Source organism: Diaporthe batatas (assembly GCF_019321695.1).
Source record: "Diaporthe batatas strain CRI 302-4 chromosome Unknown Contig00005, whole genome shotgun sequence".
In the NCBI taxonomy this organism is placed as follows: Eukaryota; Fungi; Ascomycota; class Sordariomycetes; order Diaporthales; family Diaporthaceae; genus Diaporthe; species Diaporthe batatas.
This window is the reverse complement of record NW_025408552.1, coordinates 1,821,930-1,846,708: the sequence shown is the minus strand read 5'-3', so window position 1 is coordinate 1,846,708 and position 24,779 is coordinate 1,821,930. Positions and strand designations below refer to the sequence as shown.

At 57.0% G+C, this 24,779-nt stretch overlaps 10 protein-coding genes across 10 annotated transcripts; 3 read left to right on the top strand and 7 right to left on the bottom strand.

Moving 5' to 3' along the window:
• Positions 1-68: 68 nt before the first annotated feature.
• KVR01_004960 (uncharacterized protein) lies at positions 69-2,318 on the bottom strand. The gene is made up of 2 exons (XM_044783876.1): positions 2,053-2,318; positions 69-1,788 (listed from the first exon to the last, which is right to left on the bottom strand). The coding sequence occupies exons 1-2, from the start codon at positions 2,182-2,184 to the stop codon at positions 334-336; spliced, it is 1,587 nt and encodes a 528-aa protein (XP_044645405.1). The 5' UTR covers positions 2,185-2,318; the 3' UTR covers positions 69-333.
• A 255-nt stretch (positions 2,319-2,573) lies between these two features.
• KVR01_004927 (uncharacterized protein) lies at positions 2,574-6,104 on the top strand. Its single transcript, XM_044782700.1, has 2 exons — positions 2,574-2,903; positions 3,000-6,104. The coding sequence occupies exons 1-2, from the start codon at positions 2,846-2,848 to the stop codon at positions 4,361-4,363; spliced, it is 1,422 nt and encodes a 473-aa protein (XP_044645372.1). The 5' UTR covers positions 2,574-2,845; the 3' UTR covers positions 4,364-6,104.
• KVR01_004930 (uncharacterized protein) lies at positions 4,576-5,931 on the bottom strand (the record flags this gene model as incomplete). Its single annotated transcript, XM_044793621.1, has 1 exon — positions 4,576-5,931. The coding sequence occupies one exon, from the start codon at positions 5,929-5,931 to the stop codon at positions 4,576-4,578; it is 1,356 nt and encodes a 451-aa protein (XP_044645375.1).
• An 848-nt stretch (positions 6,105-6,952) lies between the features above and the next one.
• KVR01_005437 (uncharacterized protein) lies at positions 6,953-10,074 on the bottom strand. Its single transcript, XM_044784264.1, has 3 exons — positions 8,383-10,074; positions 7,641-8,327; positions 6,953-7,586 (listed from the first exon to the last, which is right to left on the bottom strand). Exons 1-3 carry the CDS (start codon positions 9,291-9,293, stop codon positions 7,001-7,003), a joined length of 2,184 nt encoding a protein of 727 aa, XP_044645882.1. The 5' UTR covers positions 9,294-10,074; the 3' UTR covers positions 6,953-7,000.
• A 1,490-nt stretch (positions 10,075-11,564) lies between these two features.
• Positions 11,565-14,061, bottom strand: KVR01_005102 (uncharacterized protein). Its single transcript, XM_044791465.1, has 3 exons — positions 13,540-14,061; positions 12,469-13,114; positions 11,565-12,389 (listed from the first exon to the last, which is right to left on the bottom strand). Exons 1-3 carry the CDS (start codon positions 13,896-13,898, stop codon positions 11,862-11,864), a joined length of 1,533 nt encoding a protein of 510 aa, XP_044645547.1. The 5' UTR covers positions 13,899-14,061; the 3' UTR covers positions 11,565-11,861.
• A 303-nt stretch (positions 14,062-14,364) lies between these two features.
• On the top strand, positions 14,365-17,053 carry KVR01_005069 (uncharacterized protein). The gene is made up of 5 exons (XM_044794550.1): positions 14,365-14,684; positions 14,895-14,969; positions 15,034-15,102; positions 15,161-15,519; positions 15,582-17,053. The coding sequence occupies exons 1-5, from the start codon at positions 14,648-14,650 to the stop codon at positions 16,233-16,235; spliced, it is 1,194 nt and encodes a 397-aa protein (XP_044645514.1). The 5' UTR covers positions 14,365-14,647; the 3' UTR covers positions 16,236-17,053.
• A 194-nt stretch (positions 17,054-17,247) lies between these two features.
• Positions 17,248-20,510, top strand: KVR01_004984 (uncharacterized protein). Its single transcript, XM_044790414.1, has 7 exons — positions 17,248-17,455; positions 17,548-17,640; positions 17,892-17,926; positions 17,989-18,020; positions 18,079-18,136; positions 18,195-18,261; positions 18,312-20,510. The coding sequence occupies exons 1-7, from the start codon at positions 17,414-17,416 to the stop codon at positions 18,918-18,920; spliced, it is 936 nt and encodes a 311-aa protein (XP_044645429.1). The 5' UTR covers positions 17,248-17,413; the 3' UTR covers positions 18,921-20,510.
• On the bottom strand, positions 19,274-20,290 carry KVR01_005183 (uncharacterized protein; the record flags this gene model as incomplete). The annotated part of the gene is made up of 1 exon (XM_044785584.1): positions 19,274-20,290. One exon carries the CDS (start codon positions 20,288-20,290, stop codon positions 19,274-19,276), a length of 1,017 nt encoding a protein of 338 aa, XP_044645628.1.
• A 1,605-nt stretch (positions 20,511-22,115) lies between the features above and the next one.
• Positions 22,116-23,114, bottom strand: KVR01_005424 (uncharacterized protein; the record flags this gene model as incomplete). Its single annotated transcript, XM_044788677.1, has 1 exon — positions 22,116-23,114. One exon carries the CDS (start codon positions 23,112-23,114, stop codon positions 22,116-22,118), a length of 999 nt encoding a protein of 332 aa, XP_044645869.1.
• A 382-nt stretch (positions 23,115-23,496) lies between these two features.
• Positions 23,497-24,735, bottom strand: KVR01_005155 (uncharacterized protein; the record flags this gene model as incomplete). The annotated part of the gene is made up of 2 exons (XM_044787012.1): positions 23,497-24,011; positions 24,141-24,735. 2 exons carry the CDS (start codon positions 24,733-24,735, stop codon positions 23,497-23,499), a joined length of 1,110 nt encoding a protein of 369 aa, XP_044645600.1.
• Between the last annotated feature and the right edge of the window lie 44 nt (positions 24,736-24,779).

The window sequence follows — 24,779 nt, the reverse complement described above, 5'->3', positions numbered from 1 at the left end:
GGCTCACGCTTACTCGCCATTCTGCCATGGCTTGGTAGGCTCAACCTACTTACTTATCATCAACAAGAAGCAACGACCGAGGCTCGTGATTTCAATTTCATAAGATTAATGAAGTAGGGGCCAGTGCCCCTTTCCACATTTCTGAAGACTATCCGTAAATTCTTGTCAACGCTCGCCGTGTCGAAAATCAACCCTTTCCATGACCCTCACAATCCTGCCTTGCCGTCCGGCCCTTCATGAAAAGAGAATCGACGCAACGCCATGCCACTTAAACCAAGCCATCAAAAAACGCCCTCGCTTGCCGAGACAAAAAATAACACTACGAAATCTTGATCATGACGGTCGCTGGAAATGCTGCATGAACTGAATCGCTTGTTCCATGGGGTACCCGATAAAGACCGGGCCATTAAAAACAAACTGAGGGGCTTGGCCACCAGTCGCGGTTGTCTTGGCCATTTCCGTCGTGTTGATGAATGCTGGCTGATTAGACGGCGGAGGGCTATCTGGGATCGGAGGCTGTGGATGTTTCATGGGGGTTGTGAAAGGCTGGCTCGCCGCCGGCTTATGAGCACTGGGCCGGGGAGGGCTGGGCGTCTCCTCCATTTTCGGAAACTCGGCGAGGCCTGGTCCGTCTAGTTTGTGGATCTGGCTGTGATCAAGCGCACTGGCCAGTCCTTTCATCTTGGTGTGATCGAACGGACATTTGGAGGGCCTGGCATCGGGAGCCTTGGGCGCTAGGGCTGGGCCCGGAGAAGGCATACGAACAGGCGCAGGAGGAGAAGTAGGCCGCTCGACGGGTTCGTCGGGAGGGAAGGGGACTGAGATGCCCCATGGACGGCTGGGCGACTCGCCAACCCGAATCTCCTTGAGCGGCCGTTCGAAATGGCCGGTCCGGTCGAGATAGTCTTCGGCCGTAGGCACGTCGCCATCCTTGACAGTCTCATCGACCAGGGCGTCGACGGTACTAGAGCTCACATTCTGAGCCCAATCACTGACTCGGCGATTCGAGGCCCGGTCGGCGTCGGCGTCGGCCGCAGCCTGAGCCTCAACCTGGGACTCGGGCAGCATGGGGGCGTGGAGGTGGCTGAGGTCCTCAATCATGGAGACGAGGTTGCCATACTTGGCGTCCAGCTTTCTTATTTGCTCCTCGGTCTTCTGGTTCCTCTTGAGACAAACCTCGTGGCTCCGCGGCAGCTCGTGCTTGTGGGTCTCGACATAACGGGCAATCTCCTCGGGGGAGTGCTGGTCGAGATACCTGATGGGGCACTTTGAGGCGGAAGCATTGGGGGCGGGGGCGGGGGCGGACATGCTCTCCTCAAACATGGCCGCACATATCGGGTCTTTGGAATGGTGTGGGGTGGGATCGGGATTCTCATTGCCATTTGCATCATGTTCATCATCATCATCATCATCATCATCTACCTCATCTCGTGCGACGGCGTCCTTGTTCACCGCGGAGAAGGGACAGCCCAGGTGGCCCTTCTTGCCCTCGACCGTGAAGTCCCTCTCCAGGAAGGTCGACTGGGAGGTCATGTTGGTAGAGGCGGTCTCGCGACTGGACCCGCCCTCCTTGCTCGCATCCGCCACCATCGCCAGCTGACGGGCCACCTTTTTGCCCTCTCGGATGAAGACGGCCAGCTCGGCCTGGGAGCTGCCGGACTGGTGACGCCTGGGGAGGGGGATCTGATTCGACAATGTCGGTGTTGGGTTGGGAGGTAGTTGGAGTTTGGCCAGGGTCTCGGCAATGTGAGGAGCAGCCGGAGCGTACTTGTCGGCGAGAAGCTGGTACTGTTGTGAATGCGACATTGGTCAGCATGTTTGGGGGGCCCCACGCCGAGACGGCGGCAAATCAGAGGTTGAGAGTGTGATGTGGGTGTGGCGGGTAGCGGGTGGGGGCCAGGTGGAATTATCAGATAAGTGGTAAAGGTTGTCTACACGGACGCCAAAAAAGGCGACTTGCAGATCTAGAGCTATGAAATATCATCACGTAGAGGCAGGCCCCGACAGCCCTGATAATAACAAACAAAATGAAATGAAAGCGTAGGCACTCACCTGCTCTCTGCTGAAGGAAAGCTTGGCCTCGAGGATGATTTTCCTGTCCATGAGGATCTGCACCTCGTCGGCCAGCGTGTTGAAGGACTCAATCAAGGTCTGCACAAGCTGGGGCGAATCCACAGCCATCATGTGGGATGCGGATGTAAATCCGTGGCGGGCGACGTCTTGCCTCACATCTGGCACTGCAGTCTCGACCCCGAGGTTCCTGCCCAGTGGAGGTGCGACGGGTGTCGTTGGGCAGAAGGGGGAAGAGGTGGTGTCGTGGTGCAAAAAATTTGAGTAGAATTGCAATTTGAGTAGAGGAGATTTGCCTTATTTTTATCCTGGCCGGGGCCTTCCTGCGCCGATGCCGGGAGATCCGCCCGACTGGGGCGTGCCCAGGTTGCCAGGTACCGAGGCCGCTAGGTGGTTAGGGGTGCTGTGGCTCGGGTGGCAGGGTGGGATGCCTGGGGCCTGAGGGTCTGCTGATCAGCCTGGGACCCAGCTATCTTCTAGAACCCCGCAGGACGTTATCACCTGTCGACGGGTCGATATGCACCCCAGGCTAACGACGGGGATGGCAGCGGCGGGCGACGACGAGGACAGTTGCAGCCCAGACAGGACACTTGTGGGCGTACGATTCACTCCTCGTCCTCCCTCCGGTGCTGGATCTTTATCTGGCCTTGGTGCCAGCCTGTTCAACCCCTGCTTCCTCGGCTATAGTAAGTATACTGTCTCGGTCAAATTAACTTGACACCAGGCAGCGTACAGATAAACAGACCGACGTCACTGGACGAGTCGAGTATCCGCCATGGCCCTCGAGATCCCGAAAGCCAAGCTCAAGAGCTTCGTCAGGCATGTCGTGCCAGGTGAGTGCTACATGAGCCTATTACGCCGCCACAACCCCACCGTCACTGTCATTGTCGTGGATAGTGCCGGCCAATGCTGACCATACCTCGACCCAGGTGCCCTGCTGGTGACCGAGTACCTGTTCTCTGTGCCGCTGGACTACAGAAACCCCTCGGGCAAGCAGGTCCAGCTCTTCGCCAGGGGGGCCACCAAGTATGAGGTGCCCATCAACCCCCAGCAGTCGCAGTTCCAGTCGTCCCTGAACCGCCCGTGGTTTGTCTTCCTGCAGGGAGGCCCGGGCTTTGGCAACCCTGAGCCCCAGGACTCCTCCTTGACCCGTTTCCTGCTCAACAGAGGCTACCAGGTCCTCTTCCTCGACTACAGGGGAGTCGGCCTCAGCACCCCAGTCACGGCCGACACCGCCCCCACGCCAGGCGCCTCTCCCGAGGAGCAGTTTGAGTATCTCAAGTTCTTCCGCCAGGTCGATAATGTCCGGGACTGCGAGGCCGTCCGCAAGTGCCTGACCGACAACCTGGACGAGGGCAAGAGGAAGTGGTCCATATTTGGCCAGTCCTTTGGCGGTTTCGTCTGCCTAAGCTATCTCTCCCAGCACCCCGAGGGGCTGAATGAGGTCTTCATGACCGGCGGCCTCGCCCCCATCTCCAAGACTCCAGACCAGGTCTACCAGGCCACCTTCCAGAAGGTCTTTGAGAGGAACATGGCTTATTATAGGAAGTTCCCCGAGGACATCGCCGCCGTGCGAGCCGTCGCTGGCTTCCTGCACACCCGCCCCGACAAGGGCGTCCGACTGCCCGGTGGGGGGCTCCTGACGGCGAGGCGGTTCCTCACCGTCGGCCACATGTTTGGCCTGCACGGCGGCCTCGACAACGTCCACTCCATGGTCCTGAGGATGAACATGGACCTGGACCAGTTCGGCTTCCTGACGAGGCCCACCCTCCTGCAGTTCGAGGGCTACCTCCCCTTCGACACCGCCCCCATCTACGCCGTCCTGCACGAGGCCATCTACTGCTTCAAGAAGGGCATCGCGTCCGACTGGGCCGCCCAGCGCGTGGGCCAGCAGCTCGAGCACTTCCGCTGGCTGGACCCGGCGTTCTCGGCCTTTGGCGCCGACGACGCCCGCACGCCGCTGTGCTTCTCTGGCGAGATGATATTCCCCTTCATGTTCGACGACTACCCGGAGCTGCAGAGGATGAAGGGGGCCGCCGAGGCGCTGGCCAAGCACGACTCCTGGGATGACCTCTACGATGAGGCCCGGCTGCGCGTGAACCAGGTCCCCGTCTACGCCGCCAGCTTCATCGAGGATATGTACGTCGAGTCGGAGCTCGCGCGGGACACGGCCCGCCGGATCAACCTCATACGGGTCCTTGAGACCAACACCATGTACCACAACGCCCTCCGCGCGCGGCCTGACGAGGTCCTGCCGCAGCTTTTTAAGCTGCGGGACGATGCTATTGACTAGTTGGGGGGGGGGGTGGGGGGGGCAAGCCCCATTATAACGGTCGGATGTGCTGTGCATGTTCAGCCCGGAGAGGGGCATTGGATGTCAAATGGGTGAATATTGATAGATATGCATATGGGTTCATTCGTAAATCATGATAGTCGGTGCCGTGTGCGCACTTTAATTCTACAAGAACATCTATCTTTGGCAGAACACCGCCCGCTCTTTTGACTCTACGCCTGCGTGCCGTCGTTTGATCCCTTGGCCTTTCCGTGGCCCCCGACAGCCTCCTCCTCGTCCCGATACCTCTCCGGCGCATCCCCGTCCTCGAAATGACCGTCGCCCGCGGCATCCCACAGCGAGATGTCGTCGTCATCAACCATCAGCGCAGCGGCGTCGTTGGGGTCCATCAGCCTCGCATCCTCGCCGCCCTCGCCCAGGTCGTCGTCCATGTACTCAGCCCCGGCCGCCCTGGCGCCGAGTGGCCGCCCGGCCTGGGCCTCTTCCCTGGCCAGCTCCGCCGCCCTGGCCATGGTTCGGCGGTAGATGAAATAGCCGACGCCCATGCCGACCAGGCCGCCGATGAGCATGGAGGCGTAGTTGATCATGCGGTCGCCGAACGTCATGTCCTTCTCGGCCAGCAGGGCAAGCCGCGAGCCGATGAAGACGTGGACCAGCAGCTTGGGGCTGGAGAAGGCGGTGGCGATGGCGAAGCTGAGGGGCTGGATGCTGGGGATCGTGGCCAGGAAGCCGTTGCTAAGGCTGTAGGGCAGCGGGCAGAAGCGCACCAGCGCCAGCACGCCCAGCCCGTCGTGCCGCAGCACCTGGCCCAGCGCCACGAAGCGCTTGTCCTGCCCGACCAGGCGGTCCACGTAGCCGCTGAGGACGGTGCGCGAGGCCACGAACGCCGCGGCGGACCCGGCCACCGTCGCCGTCGCCACGATGGGCCACCCGAGCGGGAAGCCGTAGACGAAGCCGGCCACGGTGCAGGCCGTGCTGTAGCCTATCATGGGGGGGAACGCCACGACAAAGGTGGCGGCCCAGATGATCAGCCAGCCGGCGGGCATGGCGCGCCACGAGATGGCCACGGGCCCCAGGAGGGTGAAGATCTTGTGCGAGAAGATGAGGGCGACGATGGTGAGCACGCCGAGGAGGTTGCCGCCGACGATGAACAGGACCTTCTGCGTCGGTGTCATGCCATTGTACATGGTCATGGAGCGCCGGTACAGGCTGTTGGCGGTCTTGGCCGACAAGGAGGCCAGGGCTGACAGCTGGCCGCGGAGGGAGCCATCGCGGGTGGATGACGTGCGCGAGTTCAGGGAGTAGGGTGTCGACAGCCGGCGGGATGACCGCGTGTTGCCCACGCCGCCGCCGCGGACCCACGGGAGCGGGCGTTCATCGGGGGACGATGGCGCGCGCGGTTGGTCTTCGTGGTCGCTGTCGTCGTGGAAGGGTGCGTCGCCATGCTCGTCCCGGCTGGAGGATGTGTTGGCGAGCTGGGCGGCTGCGGCTGCGGCGGAAGGGGTCTCGTTGTCTGGGGACGGGGGCACGGCCAGGCCAACTGCCGCGGACCTGTAGTCGGCCGGCATGATCGGTGGCTGTTGTGATCTCAGGTAGAGTTATGTAGGGTCTCTACTGCTCGGTTAGCGACCTCGCCATGTATGCCTCCCGAACACTGCAACGACGACGCCAGGATGCATGTACCGAGTACAGCTAGCTGCCCGGGGCGGATTGCTTACATTCGACGGCGGTGAGGGCTGGGTGCTATTTTGTTGCTGCCATCGAATCAAGAATCATGGCTTCAGTTGCAATGGTGAGGTATGCTGACTATGTGTTCGGAGTCGAGCAGACAGAGAGACGCTTGTGAAGGAGGCGCAGCTCTCGACGTACCCCTACTCTGGAGACGGGCAGGGGAGTCTACGGAGTTGGGAGTATATGCATGGCCTGCAGTGCTGCCTCTGACTTGATTGGGTCCCTTCCCTGTCAGGCCTGTGTGACGCCAATGACGGCAAGCCGGGTCTTGTCTGGGTGCCTAGAACAGCGAGTGCGCTCCCGCAGTGTTTCAACCATGTCCGAGGGTTGCAGCCGCTGCGCAGCTCTGCCGAAAAGCTGTTGGGAACCCGCCCCGCGCCCGGGGCCTTGGGAGAGGTAGGGATCCAGGGTTATGGGGTCATGTACAGACTTACACAAAGAGCCGTTGGCAGCATGTGAGCCGCAATTGAATGCCAAGCTCCCTCGCTGGCGCATTCATTCATACGGAGATTTATACCTCTGCAGGTCGTCGACACGGCGTTTTTTTAAAATCGTTTCTTTCACATGTGTTATTTCAGTATCACAGCCATATCCCTTCTCGAAGGAAAAAAACAAGAGAGGAAGTGAAAACATCATCATGGACACACACCCCACCCCTGTGGCTGGCCTACCTCAATCTTTATATTCCATAGAAAACTAGAAAACGATGCTGCAGAAACCCTTTGACTGTTGGTTTATCTCGAGGGGACTATTTTGTGGTATGGTGTCCATCCCACAGAGAGGCATCGCCTAGGAGGTCGGCCACTGGGGAAACATGCAATGGCCGCACGGCTGTAAAGGATACCCAAGAAAGGCTTATTGATATGGATTTGCTTTATTTTATTTGCTTCATTTCCTCTCTATATGTCATCGGCCGCCTCGGGGTCCTCTAGGCGGCTCTTTGCCGACCGTTGTGTCCCTCACCAGCAGCTTCATCTTGCCGTCGCCGATTTCGACCCCTTGGCTCAGAATGTCCACCGCTTCCTCGCCCTCTTCTGCCTTCCTCGTGCTTGCACCACCCTCCTTCGATATCGACTTGTCGTAGCTCCTTGCATCCACCCCTAGAATGCCTCCCATGTTGTTACGGTCGCCCGGTACCGAGAATTCACGGAATGCATACCGCCACTCGTTCAGGAAACCCCGCACTGCCTTGCCCACTTTGTCCTTTCCATTCTTACTGTGATGTCCCGTGCCCGTGATGGCATAGATCGGCCGGCTCTCATGCTCGTTCTCCAGCAGCACTCGCTCCAGATACTCGACAGCCTCGTCCGCGTGCAGGCCATGCAGGTCCACGTAGATCTCGGGGCTCGACGAGCTCTTCTTGTTGCGCTCTTCGTACAGCTTTTCCGCTGCTTCCCTGTGTGCCTTCTTCATGAGGTCGTTCTCACTCTGGCCCCGCAGACTGAATACCTTGGCCTGCCGGGCGTCCTGCCGGTTCCATGCCTGGGCCGCACTGTGGATCTGGTTAGGACAGGCTTGATACAGCTTTGCCGGGGGTGGAACTCACTTCTGCAAGAACTTGTTCCTAAGAGCACTATGCCGAATGGCTTCTTGGCGAGCCTTGAGATACGCCTTGTTGGAGCTGTCTCCCGTCTCCAGCCAAGGGATGTGTTTGGGGCTGGGGATTGCCTGAGCAGCTGCGCTGTTCTCGCCGTTCCTCGAACCCTGGGAGCTTCCATTTCGACTCATCTTCCTACTATCGGGCCTGGAGGTTGGCCCTGGAGATGGTGACATCTTTACGATATCCGCGAGAGAGCTCGGGGTGTATGCTTCCTTGGGCCCGTGGCCGTGACCGCCTCTCTTCCCGTGGTGCTTCTTACCCGGCTTGGCTGCGGCTGATCCCAGACTGGGGAAAGCCTCATTGTCGTCAAGGGATGGCGCCGCTTGGGCATTCTCCTTGCCCTGCTGATGGCGGCTGCTAGGACGTGACCGGGGCCGGAGATCGTTGGAGTGTATGTTCTTGAACCCGGGGGGAGGAGTGACGCCAAGAGAAGGCGTGAACACAGGGATGGAGTCGGGAGTTCCAGATCCCAGAGATGGGAAGTTGGAATAGTCCTGGACCTGAATGTTTGCCGGAGATTTCTGATTAGGCGGGGTGTCTGTCCCGTCCACGTTGAGCTTGTTCATAAGGTGCGCCGGGTCATGCGAGAAGATGCACGTATCCCCAGCGAGGCAGTTGCCCGACATCCAATACCTAGCAGGTAGTTTAGCAACTGTCACATTGTCTGGTCGGAGGCGGTCGAACTTACTTGCAAATGTGGCTGCTCAGGTCATGGCTGAAACGACAATCTGCTCGCATACAGCTGCCAGACGCAAGGTAGAACTTGCAAATTACTCCGGACCTTTGATCGGCTGGTGTGGTCGGACGCACATCCGGTGTCATGGACTTGCCGACCAAGTAGCCGTTGCTTTCGGCTGACGTGCTCGTCGCCGAAGTATCTTGGTTGTCCATCATGGACATGAGAACTGCCCCGAGGTCATAGCCGTGGACCAGCAGTGCTTGGCTGATTTCCTCGTCGGTTCTGGACTCGCCTAGAATCGACCGTAGGACATCGTGCGGCCTCATGGGGGTCTGCTGTGACGAGAACTCAGGCGCATTTGCATTCAACCCACTCGAGGTCCCAAAGGAGGACGCGACACTGATAGCATCGTCACCAACAAGCCAGTCCACATTGTCGGAGGCGTAGTCTTCGAACGTTTCTTGCGACGGCTCTGGGTCGTTCGCAAACTCGTAGGCGTTCAGGTTAGGGCTGTGAGGTATGGCTGGTGTCGCGAAAGCCAGCCTGGGCGAGGGGCGCGGGGAGGAAAAGGGGGAGGCGGCCGAGGACAGAGTGCGGTTGAACGAGGGCACGAAGCCAGGAGGTGCGAGGGGGCTGACACCGAGCCTGGGTGACCCAGAGAGAGGGGTAGCCGTTGTCCTGAAGGAAGCTGGCGAAGGTCTCCTGAGGATGGTCTGGCGGATGGCGGGGGGAGAGGCGTTACCACCACCCCCTTCTCGATAGCGCCAAAGCACGTCCAGCACGGCGTTCTCCAGGGACTGGCCGGTAAGAGACGTCTCCTTTTTCAAAAGCTCTTCTAGCTTGTCCGTCTTGTCCTCCTCTTCTATGGCCGAGTCCTGGAGGACTGGCAGGCAGATCTCGTATGTCTCGTCGGAGACCATTATGGCGCGCTCGTGAGGGGCTCTATCTGGGGCGCAAGTCGTATAAGGGTTGATACCGGGGAAGTGGAGAGCTGGTAGCCTTTCTTAAGGGGCTGCTTCGAGGTCCTGCCGGAATTATGGATGATGGGCGAGGACTACAATAGGGCTGTCTCAGTCAGCCTCGAGTTGCTGCAGGCGCGCTGGCTTGGGCTGCAGGGGCGCATCAGGCTCGGGGGTGGATACGCAGCAAACGAGAGACACACCGATCAAGATCAAAAACAGCCAGTATTAGACGTGATTCAAACAACGCTGTCGGCTTCGTTTTATTCGGGTGTGGGCGGAGCTGAGTCTATAAGACGGCGGTGGCTTGGGCGGGAGGAGGAGAGACAGGCCGGAGAGCATGATGCTATTTCCGAGCGTTGAAGTGCATTACGTATGCAGGCACCGGCGTCGTGTAACGATCAAGGCTGCGCCCTGCCCTGCTCGAGGCTCGGACGGACGGTGTGAGCAGGCACAAGCACCCAGATACTGCGCAGGTTGTTGGAGGCGGCAGGCTGGGGGGGTAGGAGGGGGGGATGATAGGAGGCCGGCTCGGTTGGGAAGTGACACGACCGATTGCAGCAAGGCCGGGTACCTGGATAGATATAGCTTCGCGCTTACAGGGAGAGCTCTCCTGAGTCAGCCAGTAAGACGGCGTTCGGTGTGCTGGGGGCTGTGTCTTTGGGGGGTCTGACGAGGCCGGAGAAAGGCAACCAGAGCATGTATGTACAGGTAGAGATGCGCGATATTGGAAGTGGTGTTTCTGGAACGGGTGATGGGCACGGGTGACGGCTGAATGGGTGATACGACGTGATTGATCATGGGTTGCCGTCGGTCGGTCCCAGCTGAGACGGGGATGGGACGGGGGGTGATGGTCTTGGGAATTTGGGGGGGGGGGCGTTCCTTGCCCTCCTGCTGGCTGGCCCAGCAGTACCCTGCGGTGGCTGCAGCCAGTGACTATAATAATGCCCGGGTGGGTACTAGTCGGGGTACCTAGGTACCTAAGGTAGGCCCAACTAGGTGTCTGGACTCTGTACTGTGGTAGGTAAGTACTACCTAGTACCCAACCCGTGGACCTTGCCAGATGAGGTCTCATCCACTCAAGGGACCATGCTTGAGGTTACTGGTAGACTAGAGGGCTGAAGGGTGAGGCCGAGAGTAGAGCGTGGGGTCCTTCCAAGGGGCTGCAGCCTGCGGTGGACCATCCCTGTCTCTGTCCGGCCGGTCTACGAGCCACCCATCCACCCGTACTGTACACAAACTCCTCAGATGGCAAGAATGAGCAGCATCGATGTTCTTGCGAAGGTTGAGAAACATGCTGACACGATCCTTCGAGTATGTTCGTATCATCGACGAGACTTTGACCTCGTCGTAGTCCGTTCGCGCCCACACGATATGCACCTCGTTCAGGGGTCCCTTCAGGCAGCTTTCGAGACGTTGCCGGCCGCTGAGCTCGGGATCTTGGGTCGTCTACCCGCAGAACTCATGTCCATGGTCCTCCGCGAGCTCGACGTTCGTTCTTTCTTCTACTTCCGTCAAGTCGACTCAAGCGCCTGTCGGGACCAACTTTGCGGACCGTGCCTGGCATCTATAACATGATGGAAAGGCCAGCGAGACGACCAAAGTATGGCCACACAAACGCTACTTGCCACCAGGGCCATTAGAGGAGACTCGATTCCAAATTTGAGAAGCCGGAGAGAGCAATCAGACCAACGCTTTATGACAGCTACGGCATATCCGTACTACAGCTTGGAGAACGCCAAACTAGAGCGTGGTGTCAGCTGCAAAGGCTGCCAAGTTCGTCTGGAACTTCTCCGCCGTGGTTCGGACGATCGAGATCAGGTCTTTTCGACACGAGGCTTCTTGATTCATTTCTCAAGATGTGTCGAAACACAGCATCTCTGGGCTGAGAGCAAAGGGGGAACGCGAACTGTCAATGAGCCAGAGCTCACTCGCCGCTGTGGCTATTTCAACCAACTAGGTTCTGACGAGCGCCCTGCACAACACTTTAGAACGTGTTCTACCCAGGTTGCCCCCATGACGCATAGTCTTCACAGTAGCCGGGCGAAGGTACCGATTGGTTCGCTTTTACAGAAGGTAATTCGTGCATAAAAGGGATCGCATTTTCTTACTGTCTCTTTCCATGCGTAAGGAATCCAACTTAAAGTCTAGACAATACTTAGGAAGTCTCAACACCTATCAAATTATAATGATATTTACTCTAAGTCTAAGAAGAACTTCTTTATATAATATATATATAATATCTACATAAGAGATATAGGTAGAGGTTATTTTTGTACATCTAGCTAAGGATATATAGAGCCTAGTAATATCTAGCCTACCTAGGTAGACTACTCGCTCGTGGCTATCTGGCAGCTTACGAACTAGGTCTACTAGGGTCCTTCACGGACACACATTCCTGTGCTGCCCACAAGCGTCCAATTCTCTGTCGTGAGGCCGCAATGGGCATTGAGAGAGAGGACAACATATCGCACAGCATTAGTCTCTTTACCTTTCACACATCGGCAGAGAATGTCTGCCTGGTCTGGCTCATGGTATCTCTTCGTCATCCCCGCCAAATCCAAACCCGAAGCTGAACCCTCCACCCTCCGAGGGTTGCTCCGTCTCTTCGACGGCGATAGCCTCGTCCCACTTCCTCTTCTTCTTGCTATGCCTTTGGTCCATCTCGATAAGGGCTGCATCCAAGAGCTCCGGAAATTGTGCCCTGAGACGGTCCACAAACAGGCCATAGGGATCGTCGACATCCCTCTTGAACCCCGTCACCTGGTCCGGCTTGTCCCTCAGAAATTCGAGGACGACGGCGAGGTGTGATTTGGGCACAAAGTTCTGTGTGAGCGCTATTCCGCTCTCGAGGTTGACGACCAGATGCCACCACCCACTTGGCACGTGAAGAATCTCGCCTTCCCTGCATATGCCTTCTACGCATTCCGGCAAGCTTCGGGCCTCCTCATGGAACTCTAGAAGCCATTCCGCTATGCTCAGAGGGCTTGTGACCTCGCTCTGGTCGGCCGAGACAAAGACCCCCGGAACCTCTACCGACGGCGGAAACATGATCCACTGCACGATAACATTTAGCAGGCGTCCGGACTGGGTAAATAGCCTCAATCCCAGCATGGCGTCATGGGAAGTCACTCACGTATTTGGCCCCTTGAAGGACAGCATTCCACGCCGACGTCCCATTGGGATCCTTGTGAAATGTCGACCCGGATCTGGCTGGCCCTACAATCAACCACCTGTGCGCTGGTCTCTCTGAGTCCAACACTTCGAAGAGATCCGGTCCAAAACAGTCCGGTTTCCAATACGCCGCCTCTCCGGTCTTCCCGATTGTGATACCCATCTTCTCGGCAAACTTCTTGTCGAACAGATACAGAGGGCTTTCGTCTTGGTTGCTCCCCATGTACTGGCAATATGTCGAGAAGGGCCAGTCCACCGCCTCGGCACGGAACTCCACGTCCGCGTACTCCTTCAACAGCTGGTGGATATCCCACTCCTTGCAGGCTGGCCAGGAACGGATACAGTCTGTCAGAATGAAGGGTCTGTCGCTCCAATTGTCTGCAAATTCGTCGTATGTCATGTTTGTGAGACGCTTGATCTCATTCGTGCCGGGGATTTTGGAACAGAACCGGCCCAGAGGCACATTGCTGCAGACAAATGGCCGATGAAGAACATCGGAGAAGACATTGTGGCAATCAATTTTGGCCTCGTGCTCTGGTGACAACTCAAGCAGGGTTGATCTCCATGTTCCCTTCCACTGGAAGGGGCGCTTTTTCTCTTCATGAGACCTAAGAAAATCCGTCAATCAACAAGTCGTTGTGGAAATATGACCTCCAAATCCAAGGTCACTAATATTTGCAGCTGCCCGAAAGAAATTGATGAAAAGAAAACAGAGGAGCCGGCGCAAGGAGAGCACCAATTCTGGGTCCTTGGATTTAATATTTGCATGTCAGGAAAAGATTCCAGCACATAGTCATCTAGGGGTCCTTGGCTTAGGCGGCAGTCAAAATTGTGTTTTGAAACACATTGAGACCAGGCAAATGTTGAGAGGGTGTGCATATCTTTCTATGCACCGAGTATCAATAGGGAAAGGGCGAAAGAAAGAACGAAAAAAACCCTGTGCCCGGGGTTTTGTGTTCGGCATGAGGTCTACACCGGCAAACACCGGCCCAGGAACGGATAACTGACGGGTCAAGGGAAGCAAGTCACTTACTCCAGGAACAAAGCCTTCCAGAGGTCGTCAGCATGACAGAATGCAAAGAGGAATCTGCAGGTGTAACCCAGTTTGCGCAAAGAGTCGTGCCCAAAATACTCAAACAGCTGGGCCAACACCTCGTCCGGCAGGACGTGGAAGCTGCCCAAGGAGCCTCGCGCGCTGGCTGCGGACGATAGGTACTGGTTGCCTAACGGCTTGACTCCCAGAGGATGACTAGGAATGCGTGAGTCGACGCTAGCTTGTTGCTCATCCATCCTGGCTTCGCGCGGGCCGTCAGCAGTGACTCCCAACCCATTGTGGTTGCGAAGAACAAAGTCGTCCTGGTGGCCCAGGGCGGGAGCGGCTTTGAGCAGCATGACCCCCTGGTGTGGCGGCAGTGGGGTGACTCTGGAGACTGGAGGATATTGGAAGAGTGAGGCCACTTTTACTTGGACCCCAGTTGATCAGCAAGGGCCTGTTGAGTACTGTGGTACAATGAATGTGACAGGACGGGGCCAAGGTGACGGCCGCAAGAGTTAGTTGGGACTACGGAGTAGAGCCACGAGAAGTGAGTCTGCAGCAGTTCCACCACCGTTCTTATCATCCTGGTCGCATGCCCGGGTACGTAGCGTGGTGTGCCTCTGTCGACCAGGGCCTACCTAGGCACATCATGTCTCGCCTGCGAAAAATTGAGACGAGTTTAGGCAGGCTGGCCTGGCTGGCAGGCCGGAGCAAGTGGGTGAGGCGGTGGTGGACTGGTGGTGGTGCCCGTGCCCCACTAAAGTTTAGCGTGGCAAAAGGGAGCAGGGCAACGAAGGCACTGCAACTTTTTTCCACCGCAGACAAATTTTCTCTCTTGGGTCTGCTCTTACCTACGACATCACCCACCTACATAACCCAGACAACAAACCTTCCCCTCCACAACTAGATTCATTTGCTCTCAACACGCTGAGAGCATCAGAACTGGTTTACTTTCCAGTCTACAGATACTACTACCCGATTCCACAGCCTCCCCGCGAGTCCTGTGGATTTTCATCGACCTCAACAAACCCCACCTTCGATTCTTTGATCCTAGGTCTCAAGCAGTGCTTGTGATCTAGATCCATATCACCCACAACCCGCAATCATGGCTACCGACAAGGGACTCGAGGACGTCCCCGAGGGTAAGAACACTCCTCTCCTCGTCTCTCGCTGCGACTGCACGGAGCGACCCCCGTCGACATCGTCAGCCTCTGCGACCCCGCGCCAGGATGCGGCCCGCCCCCTGCGCCCACAGATTTTTCTCTGGCCACACGGGAGCCTGGGCCTCTGCATCGCACCCCAACACCGACACTGGCAGGACAATGATGGCTAATCTGCGACCACAAACACAGGTCAGATCGAGTCCAACTATGACGAGACCGTCGACTCCTTCGATGAGATGGCACTCAAGTCTGAGTTGCTCCGAGGTGAGAAATTCTGCGCCGCCGCCTGCCGCCGCCATGGGACCCGTGGGCTAACGCGGGGATAAAGGCATCTACGCTTACGGTTTTGAGCGCCCCTCTGCCATCCAGCAGCGCGCTATTATGCCTGTCATCAAGGGTAAGTTGGACAATGTTCCCCGCCCACAAAACACGATGGCTGATTTTTGGTGCTCCAGGCCACGATGTTATCGCTCAGGCCCAGTCTGGTACCGGCAAGACCGCCACCTTCTCTATCTCGGTCCTCCAGAAGATCGACCCCAGCCTGAAGCAGTGCCAGGCTCTGATCCTCGCTCCCACCCGTGAGCTGGCTCAGCAGATCCAGAAGGTCGTCGTCGCTATCGGCGACTTCATGAACATTGAGTGCCACGCCTGCATTGGTGGCACCAGCGTTCGTGATGACATGAAGGCCCTGCAGGACGGCCCCCAGGTCGTCGTCGGTACCCCCGGCCGTGTCCACGACATGATCCAGCGTCGCTTCCTCAAGACCGACGGTATGAAGATGTTCGTCCTCGACGAGGCTGACGAGATGCTTTCCGTAAGTCTTGAGAACACCTTAACGCGGCATCGGCCCTGTCCTGTTCTAATCTGTCTCCACAGCGTGGTTTCACCGAGCAAATCTACGACATCTTCCAGCTGCTGCCCCAGTCCACCCAGGTCGTCCTCCTGTCCGCCACCATGCCCCAGGATGTCCTCGAGGTCACCACCAAGTTCATGCGCGACCCCGTCAGGATTCTCGTCAAGAAGGACGAGCTTACCCTTGAGGGTATCAAGCAGTTCTACATCGCCGTCGAGAAGGAGGAGTGGAAGCTCGACACCCTGTCCGATCTGTACGAGACCGTGACCATCACCCAAGCCGTCATCTTCTGCAACACCCGCAGAAAGGTCGACTGGCTCACCGACAAGCTCACTGCCCGTGACTTCACCGTCTCTGCTATGCACGGTGACATGGACCAGGCTCAGCGTGACCTGATTATGAAGGAGTTCCGGTCCGGCTCCTCCCGTGTCCTGATCGCCACTGACCTGCTGGCCCGTGGTATCGATGTCCAGCAAGTCTCCCTGGTCATCAACTACGATCTCCCCGCCAACCGGGAGAACTACATCCACCGTATCGGTCGTGGTGGTCGTTTCGGCCGAAAGGGTGTCGCCATCAACTTTGTGACCGCCGACGACGTCCGCATGATGCGTGAGATTGAGCAATTCTACAGCACCCAGATCGAGGAGATGCCCATGAACGTTGCCGACCTCATCTAGACGCACCCACAGCCGAACTCGTTTTTACTCTCTTTCCTCTACAGACATCAACTTACGCCGCTTTCGTACACGCTGGTATCTCACCGCAACAGGGGGCTGAATTGTCGAGTTGGTCATTAGAGGGCAAGGGGCTGCTTTGCCACAGTTGACAGGCACGAGCGCAGCACAGGAAAGGGTTGCGCAACAAAAAGTAGTTCTGATTTCCTTAAAGGGTGCTCGAATTCATTGCACTGATTGCTTTTCGATATCCGCCGGGGGGTTCTTGGGCCTGTGCCCACCGAGGGATACTGGACGGATCTGCATGAAGTACTTTCCAGTTTTGTACTTATTGGTCTGGTTCTGCAATGAGATTGTCGTTTAGAAACCTACCTCTTCAACTCCACGGCCGCCGACCTCGGGATACCATTTCGATTGAAGACCTCCCCATAGACATGGTTTGGCAAAAGGACAAGCGTTTCCAGACGCTTCAGATAGACGGAGGATAATGATAATGGACCATGACTTGACTCTTTTTGAACCTTTGTCTCATGGCTACTTGTTGAGTGTCCCGTAGTACTTCCTTTCATGTACCCTCTACCTCTAACATACGCATTTTGAGCAAGACGAGCTTTGCTCGGCTGTCCGGTACGCGATCACAGCATCTATCCCTCCCAACATTCGTAGGATGGCCTCTTGTGAGGCAACCTCCTGACTTCCTATAAGAGAACTCCCTATGGGTCAACATACGAGAGGTAGGCCAGCTAGTCACACTGGCCCTGTTGTGATATCATATGATTTGTTTAAAGATATGGTTGTGTTGTGTTAATGGTGGATGTGACGAAGAACTGGCTTTGTTGACCTGCTTAAACAGTACGGAGTACCGAGTTTCAAAGCTGTGGTGGGGCGGGCGTGGACGTGCACGGGCCCACTAAGTATCATCCAAGGACCTAGCCTCTAGCAGGCCTAGACTGCTCAGACGTCCGAGAGGCACAGTGCCGGAGCGCCTAAAAAAAGCTCCAGCAACTAACTACCTGTCAGCCCAGGTGTCTTCGTCAGAGTTGCTAGTTGGCCCTGCCAGTACTTTATTGCCTGACCTCGACTCACACGTCCAGGTTTCCAGCAGTTTTCAAGCAGCCCATTCCCATCGCCCGCCCTATCTATACTCTGATCCGTCACGACCAATCCCTACGGCAAGGACTATGGATCGTAGTCTCGACGAAATCCTCGCCGCTCGCGACGACGTACGTCTCTTCCCCGGCTGCTCTTCTACCGCGACCTGTCCTTGTTTGCCCACGCCTTGAGGCAACTTGCTAACTAGGATCCGCCACAACAGCGCAAGGGCGGCAGACCTCGTGGCCGTGGAGGTCACGGAGGTCAACGACGGCGAGAACCCCGCGAAGACTTCCCTCGTGATGGCGTCAGAAAGGTACGCATTAAGCATTCCCCTTGCGCTGGAATCACAACCTGACCAGAACCATTCACGGCTCTTAGGTGCCCTACCTCCTCCCCCTTCTCTGAAATGCAGCAACCCACCCGCTCAACACCTCCTACTCGGTTCTCGGTTGCCGTTGCAGCTGTCTTGACCATGCGCAATGGTACCCCTGGGGTCGCAGACCGGGGGATTGCATGACATGAGACGATCCCCAGAAGCTGACATTTCCCACTGCCACGGAACAGTCCTACCGCGACGATGCTCCCAGAAACCTCGACTCGTACGTAATGAGCCTGGAATACAAGCCGCAAGGAGGCCAAAAGTCCTGACGAGCTTCTATAGTGAATGGGTCCACGACAGATTTGAAGAAAATGGTGATTATCCCACGCAGCGCTGCTCTCAACCTCGCGCACCTAGCTAATTGCGTTGCAGGTCGCAAGCCACGCCAGTCACGACGGGGTCCAGAAAGAGATGAGCCCGATGACCTTGCGTGAGTTGGACATTTGGTCTTGGTAGAACGGGGTGGGCTTTCTAACAAGAGATTGTAGTGAATTGAACGGTACAAAGATTCGCGTCGAGAACGTTCACTACGAGCTCAGCCGGGAGGATTTGGCGGTATGGCATACCCTTGAGCGACAAGACGAATAGGAGACTGATGGTCATAGGGGCTTTTCAACCAAATTGGGCCGGTACAGAAACTCGACGTCGGCTACGATCGTGCTGGCCGCTCTACTGGAGTGGCGTATGTCACTTACGATTCATACCACGATGCTCGGGAGGCTATCCGGGAGTTTGACGGTGCTAATGCTCATGGCCAACCAATCCGCCTATCGATCGTTCCTCCCCGACGCCAGCGCAACCCCTTCGACAACGCAGTTATGCCAGGCCGACCCCTGGCCGAGCGTGTCACCGTTCCGCCCGGGCGCAACCGTTCAATCTCGCCGGACAGAGATCTAGAGGACGAAGCAGCCCGTAAAGGCATCGACCGTTATGTGCCCGGTGGGCGGAGGAACCGCTCTCGAAGTCCAATGCGTGGCCGGAGACGTGAGGGTGGGCGCCGTCCCGGCGCACGGCGCGGTGAGAGCGGTGCTGGTGGAAGAGACGGCGGAGAGCGCAAAGCCAGAGACGGACGTCCGAAGAAGACTCAGGAAGAGTTGGACGCGGAGATGGAGGATTACTTCGGCGGCGGCGGCGACGCCCAGCCAGCGAGCAACAACAACAGCCAAGCTGCGGCAGCCCAGGCCGCTGAGGACGACATCGACATGATCGAGTGAGGGACAGAGATGAACATGAGGGCGCTGAGAGTTTTGGAGGGCCTGATATCATCTATAGCCAGCAACGCTGCCGACCATTGTTGGAGCAGCGGGTGGTTCCGCAGAGCTTCAAGAGAAACCACGGTTTTCCGTGATTGAAGACGATTAAAGTTCTGTCGTAACCCTACGTGCCAATCATAGTCGATGGAACCGAACAAAACCATGCCTTGTCCCGCCCGTTATATCACAAAGCAAAGAGCACCTCCAGCGCCAAGTGACGAAGCCGACCGACCCTCACCGCCCAAGTCTAGAACCTCAAGATTAAGAAAAGAAGACTATATAGTAAGTATTACACACAACCGAACACTACACCATTAGTTAAACAGCTCCAGGGTGACGTCGCCGTGGATGCTGGCCTTCAGCTCAATCTCGATGTCCAGGTTGAGCTTCAGCTCCACAGCCAGCGCGGCCTTCTTGCCCCCAGCGGGCAGTGCCGGCGCGGAGACCGGGCCCCGTGGCACAAACTCGATCTCGTCCTCCTCCCCGCCCTGCCCGTCGTCGTCGTCGTCGTCGTCGTCGTCGTCGTCATCTATCCTTCCCGCTGGGACCATCTTCCTCGGCGCGCGGGGTACGACAGCCTGGGTCGGCGGGATGGGCACGGGCGCGGGCCTGCTGCGCCTCGCCGACGACGACGGCGGCACCGGCGGCCGCCTGGCAGATGTTTGCGGTGTGGCGCGCCCGGAGGACGGCGGCGCGTAGGGCTTCCAGGGCCCGGCGGAGGAGGCGGTGGTGGATGAAGACGAGTACGACGAGTCTGTTGTCTCTGCCGCGCTGGCGAGGTCCGCCACGGCAGGCGGCGCCGCGAGGGTGCGGGACCTCGCCGGCCGGGGCGTCCGCCCTGGTGTCTGGTGTGGCTGTGTCGGCGCCTTGTTGCGCCGTTGTGGTTGGCGGAGGGGCGAGGGCTGTCGCTGCGTGGGTGGTGTGGGCAGGTAGGAATAACTGTCTTGGCGGTATGCGTTGTCGTCGGCGTCCTCGTAGCTTGGCGCCGATGAGCCTGTTGTTTCTGAGGGTTTCTGGGCTGTCCTTGTCCTGCTGCTATTTTTTGTTTTTGGGTTCAAGGGCCTGGGTGGTGGTCTTTTGACGTTTTTGCCCCCGTTCTTGGTATCAATGTTCCTGTTATTCCTTGGCCGTGGTGGTGGTGCTGCCTCATCCTCACTTTCCTCTTCAGACCCTGCTTCTTCTTCTTCTTCTTCTTCTGAATCACCCGATTCCCCCTCTGAAGAAATCTCATCCTCGTCTTCTTCCTCGACTGGTTGTTGCGGCCGTCTCCTCCTCGTGCGCTCGCTGTCTGGTCTCGCCGCCGGTGATGACGCAGGTGGTGTAGGGGCCATTTCCCCGGTTTTCGTGTAAGTGGCCGTGAGGAGGGTTCGGGGTGGGGCGAGTACATGTACCTCACAGTAGGTACAAGCACTTCAAATGTTATTCACACCCGTTGTGATTGTGGTTCAGGTGCATCGTTATGGGGACATCATTTTCCGAATGGTTGGTACGATGGGGAACTGTCGAGCTGCGGGTTGTTTAAAAACGGCAATCCCCAGACTCTAATACCATCGCTGATCGACGGGATCAGCTTCCTTAAGGCTGCGTCTAAGGGACCTCGAATCTGGTGCATGGCAGCATTGCCGCATGGTAGGGGCTGCTGCAGCGTGCAGGGATCGACAAGGCCTTGCAAGCCTGGGAGCGTGACCCAAAAACCGGCTTTGGAGTTGCCGCAGCACACCCTGCTAGAACAGGTCAGGCCCAGGTAGCGGCCGATGACATCGTTCCTAAACCTTGTTTCTCACAACCCATCGTTCCTGTGGTACAATTGTGCCTGGAATCTGGGAATTCTGAGTACCGTGTAGTTACACGGCAACGCGGTGGTGTAGCAGACACAACCCAGATTTCCCTGGTTCGCAGATGAAGGCGCCCTCCTCACACGAGATTTTCTCCATTTGTCGGAGATGCCCTCGTCCCTGGACGGGGAGCCCTTACTGATCTGGTTTTTCATGTCATGCGCTGCTGGGTCGTGTCGCCTCCCTCCCCAGACGCGACGGCTTGTGCGCATCCCTTGACAAGTGGAAATCCAGTCGTTCCTGGCATCTCCTGCATCGGTATCCCTTCTTCGATAGAATATTGCCCGGTTTGAAAACAGCTAATTTGAATCGCGACCCGTGGGCCGCTGACGATCCTCCAGTCCAGACGAGGTTATCGCAGTCTGCCACCACCTATCCTACCCAGTTTCGTGCTTGGAACCTGCTTTCCCGCCCAGTCTTGAGCCGAATATCTCTCCGGCCTGGCTTGCCACGCATGTCCGAGAGTGGCACACTAACAAATATGCGCGGGACGGCACACAGAGCTATCAAGTATTTTCTATTGCCCGAGTATCATGAGCGAGGCAATTCCTCCCAATGTGACCCTCTCTTGGCTTGTAAGTGGGGGACGGTCATCGTCTTGCATAAATCATGTTCGTGGGACCGCGAAAACAAAACCACAAACCGAAGATCTTCCACGTACCTAATTCCAGTCTTGAACACTCATCGACTGTCGTGATCTGTCTTGCCATTGCTACGTGTAGCAACCACGTGTCAGGGTCACCGGTCACAGGAACGTACCATGTATCCAAACAGCGACGGTCGACCTCCTAAGTGATGTTCCTTATTTACGTCTGCTATCTCATCTCATAGTTGCATGATTTTGGCCTTGTTGTTTTGTTGTCTCCCCTGTATTTACCATATATCCTATCCAAGTAAGGCAATAAATACCTCGGATGCCCAGCCTAGCATTTGTCCACCAAATGATATTGCTATGATTTCACGTAGTTGTTGAACCAACATTTGCCCCGCCGAAAAGCTACCGCTTCCGAAATTCTGTGAATTGGAAGTCGCCCTGAAGAGTGCTTCCTCTTGGCGTAGAAGGTAATCAGAGATTGCTCGTAATAACATGTCGGATATAAGGAGCTCGGGGACACTCCACAGGTTTCTGATACGAAATGTTGGGGTGACTCTATATCGAGGGGACGAATCTCCCGCAAGCCAGGCCGTAAGTCATTTATTTCTTCGTGTGCTTGGGATCACGCGCTGCATGACCTCTTTACACCATTATTGGGCGGACGTATGCTGGAACTCAGCAGTGCAGGCAACCTTTGAGAGTTAAGCGAACCACTTTACCCTGCTCTCAGTCAATTTTCTTCCTCCTCTTCTCCATGCCCTCCGCCATCGCAGCAGCCACGTCCTCGGCTGTCCGCCCCCTCTTCCTATCCCCAACCTTCTCCTGTCCCAGGACCGTGTCCTGGGCGACAGCCTTGAAGACCCCAGCTGCCCCCTTGAAGAGGAAGTCCTCAAAACCACCCTCCTCAGCATGTGTCTTTGCAATCTCCTCCATCTCTCTCACCCACCTGTAGGCCTTGGGCGGCATACCAGTCAGCGCGTTCTCCGTCTGTTTCACCCGCCCGGGCACGGTGTCCTGCAGCGCCTCGCGCAGAGGCTCCAGAACGCCCATCCTCTGGGCCGTGGTGAAGGACTGTATGGCTATCGCGGCGTAGCCCTTGGACAACGACGCGTAGCACATCTTGAGCCCGGAGCTGGCGCCTATGTCGGGCGATATGTGTTTCACGTTCAGAGTTTCGGCCAGCGTGGCTCCGTAGCCTGGGATATCTGCTATCTGCACCGGGCCTGACGTCGGCATCAATGGCATGTCCCAGTCACCACCGGCTGACGCGCCGGTACCAGGAGCTGCTGCTGCTGCTGCGGTGCCCGCCTCCTTAGGCTTAGGCGGCCCTCCTATGATCGAGCCGTCGATGAGGGTGATGGGTACTTGTGCCCTTTGAATGCTCTTGGACATGGCCTTGATGGTGCTGGGGGCCACCGCGTTCATGTCCGCAAAGTACAGCTGCTTCTTGGTGATGAACTGCAAGGCGTCGATGATCCGCTGCGCCGTATCCTCAGCGTCGCGCGGCGGCACTACAGATAAGATCACGTCGCACTGCTTGACGAGGTCCGTGTCGGTCGGCAGGTTCATGACGCCGGCGGCCTGCGCCCTCTGCAGCGTCTCCTTGCTGCGGCCCGACCCGTTGGTCGCGACCGAGAAACCCTTGGCCACGAGCAGCTTGGCAATCCCGGATCCCATGTCGCCAAGGGAGAGGATACCGACAGTCGCAAGCTTGGACGGCGCCATGGTGGTCCAGGTTTCTGAACTCCTCTGTGCCTTGCGTATGTATTGTCAGCGGCGTCCGTGGGAGGGGTAACACAACGCCGGGAAGGGCAATCAGAAGTGAACAGCCTCAAATCCCCAGCGTCACCACTTTAGTTTGCCAAGTTGCCTTCTCCTTCTATCAAATGAGATAGAAGCTGAGGCTATTCTTGTAAATGTTGACCGATTGCAGTTGACTTGGTAGAAATGCTGGCAACCTAATCACTGATGGCAGCCATTCTGACGCGTTCATTACAAATGCCCAAGGTTGGGTGATTACATAAGGCGCTCTCCCTCTCCGCGTACCTTGGAGACCTGATAGTTTCATCTTTCTGCGAACCCCAATGCCCTATGGACGACCATGGCCTTAGGACAGTTTCTTCAGAATTGGTCTCGCGTATGGGCGATAGACCCCGGTGGCGCTCTGTTTCGTTGTTGCCATGGCTACTGTTGCTCCAGGCATGTCCATCTTGGTGTTTGGGCCTAAAGCACTGCATGACAGATAGATGCCCTCCGCACTGTGTGCCCCAAAGTGATCGGAAATGAGATGTTCGCTGTCGTCGTGCGGTCGGCTCGAGACAGTCCAGTCGGGTGGCTCGATGTCTCTCACGTGCAAATCTCCGCAACCAAATCTTATCGGAGGGTAGTCCCGTATTGCCTTGAGGCTCAGATTCTGCTGTCGGGGCCGTTGTATGGCATCCCGCTCGACGAAGAATTGCACGTAGTCCCCAGGTTGTACAATGGCATCTTTCGCACCTTGCTCGCCGTTGAACGATCTCATGAACCTTTCTAGCTCATCCGCCTCCGACTGAGGCTCGTGGCTGGTTTTGGGGTCCAGGGACAGGAGACTGGCTTTGGCGCCCCATTCACCACCACCTCCCACTGTGGAATGAGTAAGTTCAGTCAGAAATCTTTTATCCCACCGCATAAGTTGCTTCCGAAACACACCCTATCTGAGAGCTCTACAACGACATGTTTGAAGTCGTCGTCTTGAGATTGGGATTGACTCACGGATTTTGTGTAGCCGGGCACCTAAATATAAGGCGTTCCGGAGGACAATCTGACGCTCCCATGCCACACGTTCTTGATCAGTCGACATCTCAAAGGCCAGCTTCCCACTGGCCGTTCCCAGGTGCACAGTTTGAATCGTGTGTCCAAATCTGACCATGTCGGCCTGAGGACGAAACATGTGTTGGGGATATACCATGGCCCACACACCGATGGCCCCAGAAACGGGTGACGAACGGGCCAGGGCGCGACGAGCCTCCATCAAGCGTGGGATGTTCATCTGTAGCTCCATTGAGGCAGGACATGGTTCCTCGCCGACTTGAACCTTTGCGATGATATTTCCCAAGCCCTCCAAAATCTTACGTGGGTGCGTGATAGGCACGAGCGGTGCTTGGATTTCGATCTGGTGGAACAACAAGGTATTTGCAAGGCTGACGAGCTGGTTCTGCTTCTCAACACTCCGGACCATTTCGGCGGTATTCCAGAAACCTGTTGCACGCTTCCACTCGGATGCCAGAAGAGTTGACCTTCTGCCATTGGAGAAGAGAGTGTTCGCAAGTGGCAATGTTACCGAGACCCTGTCGCTTTTGCTAGTCATCTTTCGGGGAAGGAGTATGGACAGACTCGACGGCTGATCTGAGT

Excerpts from the sequence above, each read along its gene's own strand:
- KVR01_004960 (XM_044783876.1), bottom strand. The coding sequence starts at position 2,184 with ATGATGGCTGTGGATTCGCCCCAGCTTGTGCAGACCTTGATTGAGTCC. Across the intron at positions 1,789-2,052 it reads TTTCCTTCAGCAGAGAGCAG|TACCAGCTTCTCGCCGACAA; the intron begins GTGAGTGCCTAC and ends CATTCACAACAG.
- KVR01_004927 (XM_044782700.1), top strand. The coding sequence starts at position 2,846 with ATGGCCCTCGAGATCCCGAAAGCCAAGCTCAAGAGCTTCGTCAGGCAT. Across the intron at positions 2,904-2,999 it reads CGTCAGGCATGTCGTGCCAG|GTGCCCTGCTGGTGACCGAG; the intron begins GTGAGTGCTACA and ends ACCTCGACCCAG.
- KVR01_005437 (XM_044784264.1), bottom strand. The coding sequence starts at position 9,293 with ATGGTCTCCGACGAGACATACGAGATCTGCCTGCCAGTCCTCCAGGAC. Across the intron at positions 8,328-8,382 it reads CTGAGCAGCCACATTTGCAA|GTATTGGATGTCGGGCAACT; the intron begins GTAAGTTCGACC and ends ACTACCTGCTAG. Across the intron at positions 7,587-7,640 it reads AGGAACAAGTTCTTGCAGAA|TGCGGCCCAGGCATGGAACC; the intron begins GTGAGTTCCACC and ends CCAGATCCACAG.
- KVR01_005102 (XM_044791465.1), bottom strand. The coding sequence starts at position 13,898 with ATGCTGCTCAAAGCCGCTCCCGCCCTGGGCCACCAGGACGACTTTGTT. Across the intron at positions 13,115-13,539 it reads TGGAAGGCTTTGTTCCTGGA|GTCTCATGAAGAGAAAAAGC; the intron begins GTAAGTGACTTG and ends GGATTTTCTTAG. Across the intron at positions 12,390-12,468 it reads TCCTTCAAGGGGCCAAATAC|TGGATCATGTTTCCGCCGTC; the intron begins GTGAGTGACTTC and ends GTTATCGTGCAG.
- KVR01_005069 (XM_044794550.1), top strand. The coding sequence starts at position 14,648 with ATGGCTACCGACAAGGGACTCGAGGACGTCCCCGAGG. Across the intron at positions 14,970-15,033 it reads CAAGTCTGAGTTGCTCCGAG|GCATCTACGCTTACGGTTTT; the intron begins GTGAGAAATTCT and ends GCGGGGATAAAG. Across the intron at positions 15,103-15,160 it reads TATTATGCCTGTCATCAAGG|GCCACGATGTTATCGCTCAG; the intron begins GTAAGTTGGACA and ends TTGGTGCTCCAG.
- KVR01_004984 (XM_044790414.1), top strand. The coding sequence starts at position 17,414 with ATGGATCGTAGTCTCGACGAAATCCTCGCCGCTCGCGACGAC. Across the intron at positions 17,927-17,988 it reads GCTCCCAGAAACCTCGACTC|TGAATGGGTCCACGACAGAT; the intron begins GTACGTAATGAG and ends GAGCTTCTATAG. Across the intron at positions 18,137-18,194 it reads GATGAGCCCGATGACCTTGC|TGAATTGAACGGTACAAAGA; the intron begins GTGAGTTGGACA and ends AAGAGATTGTAG.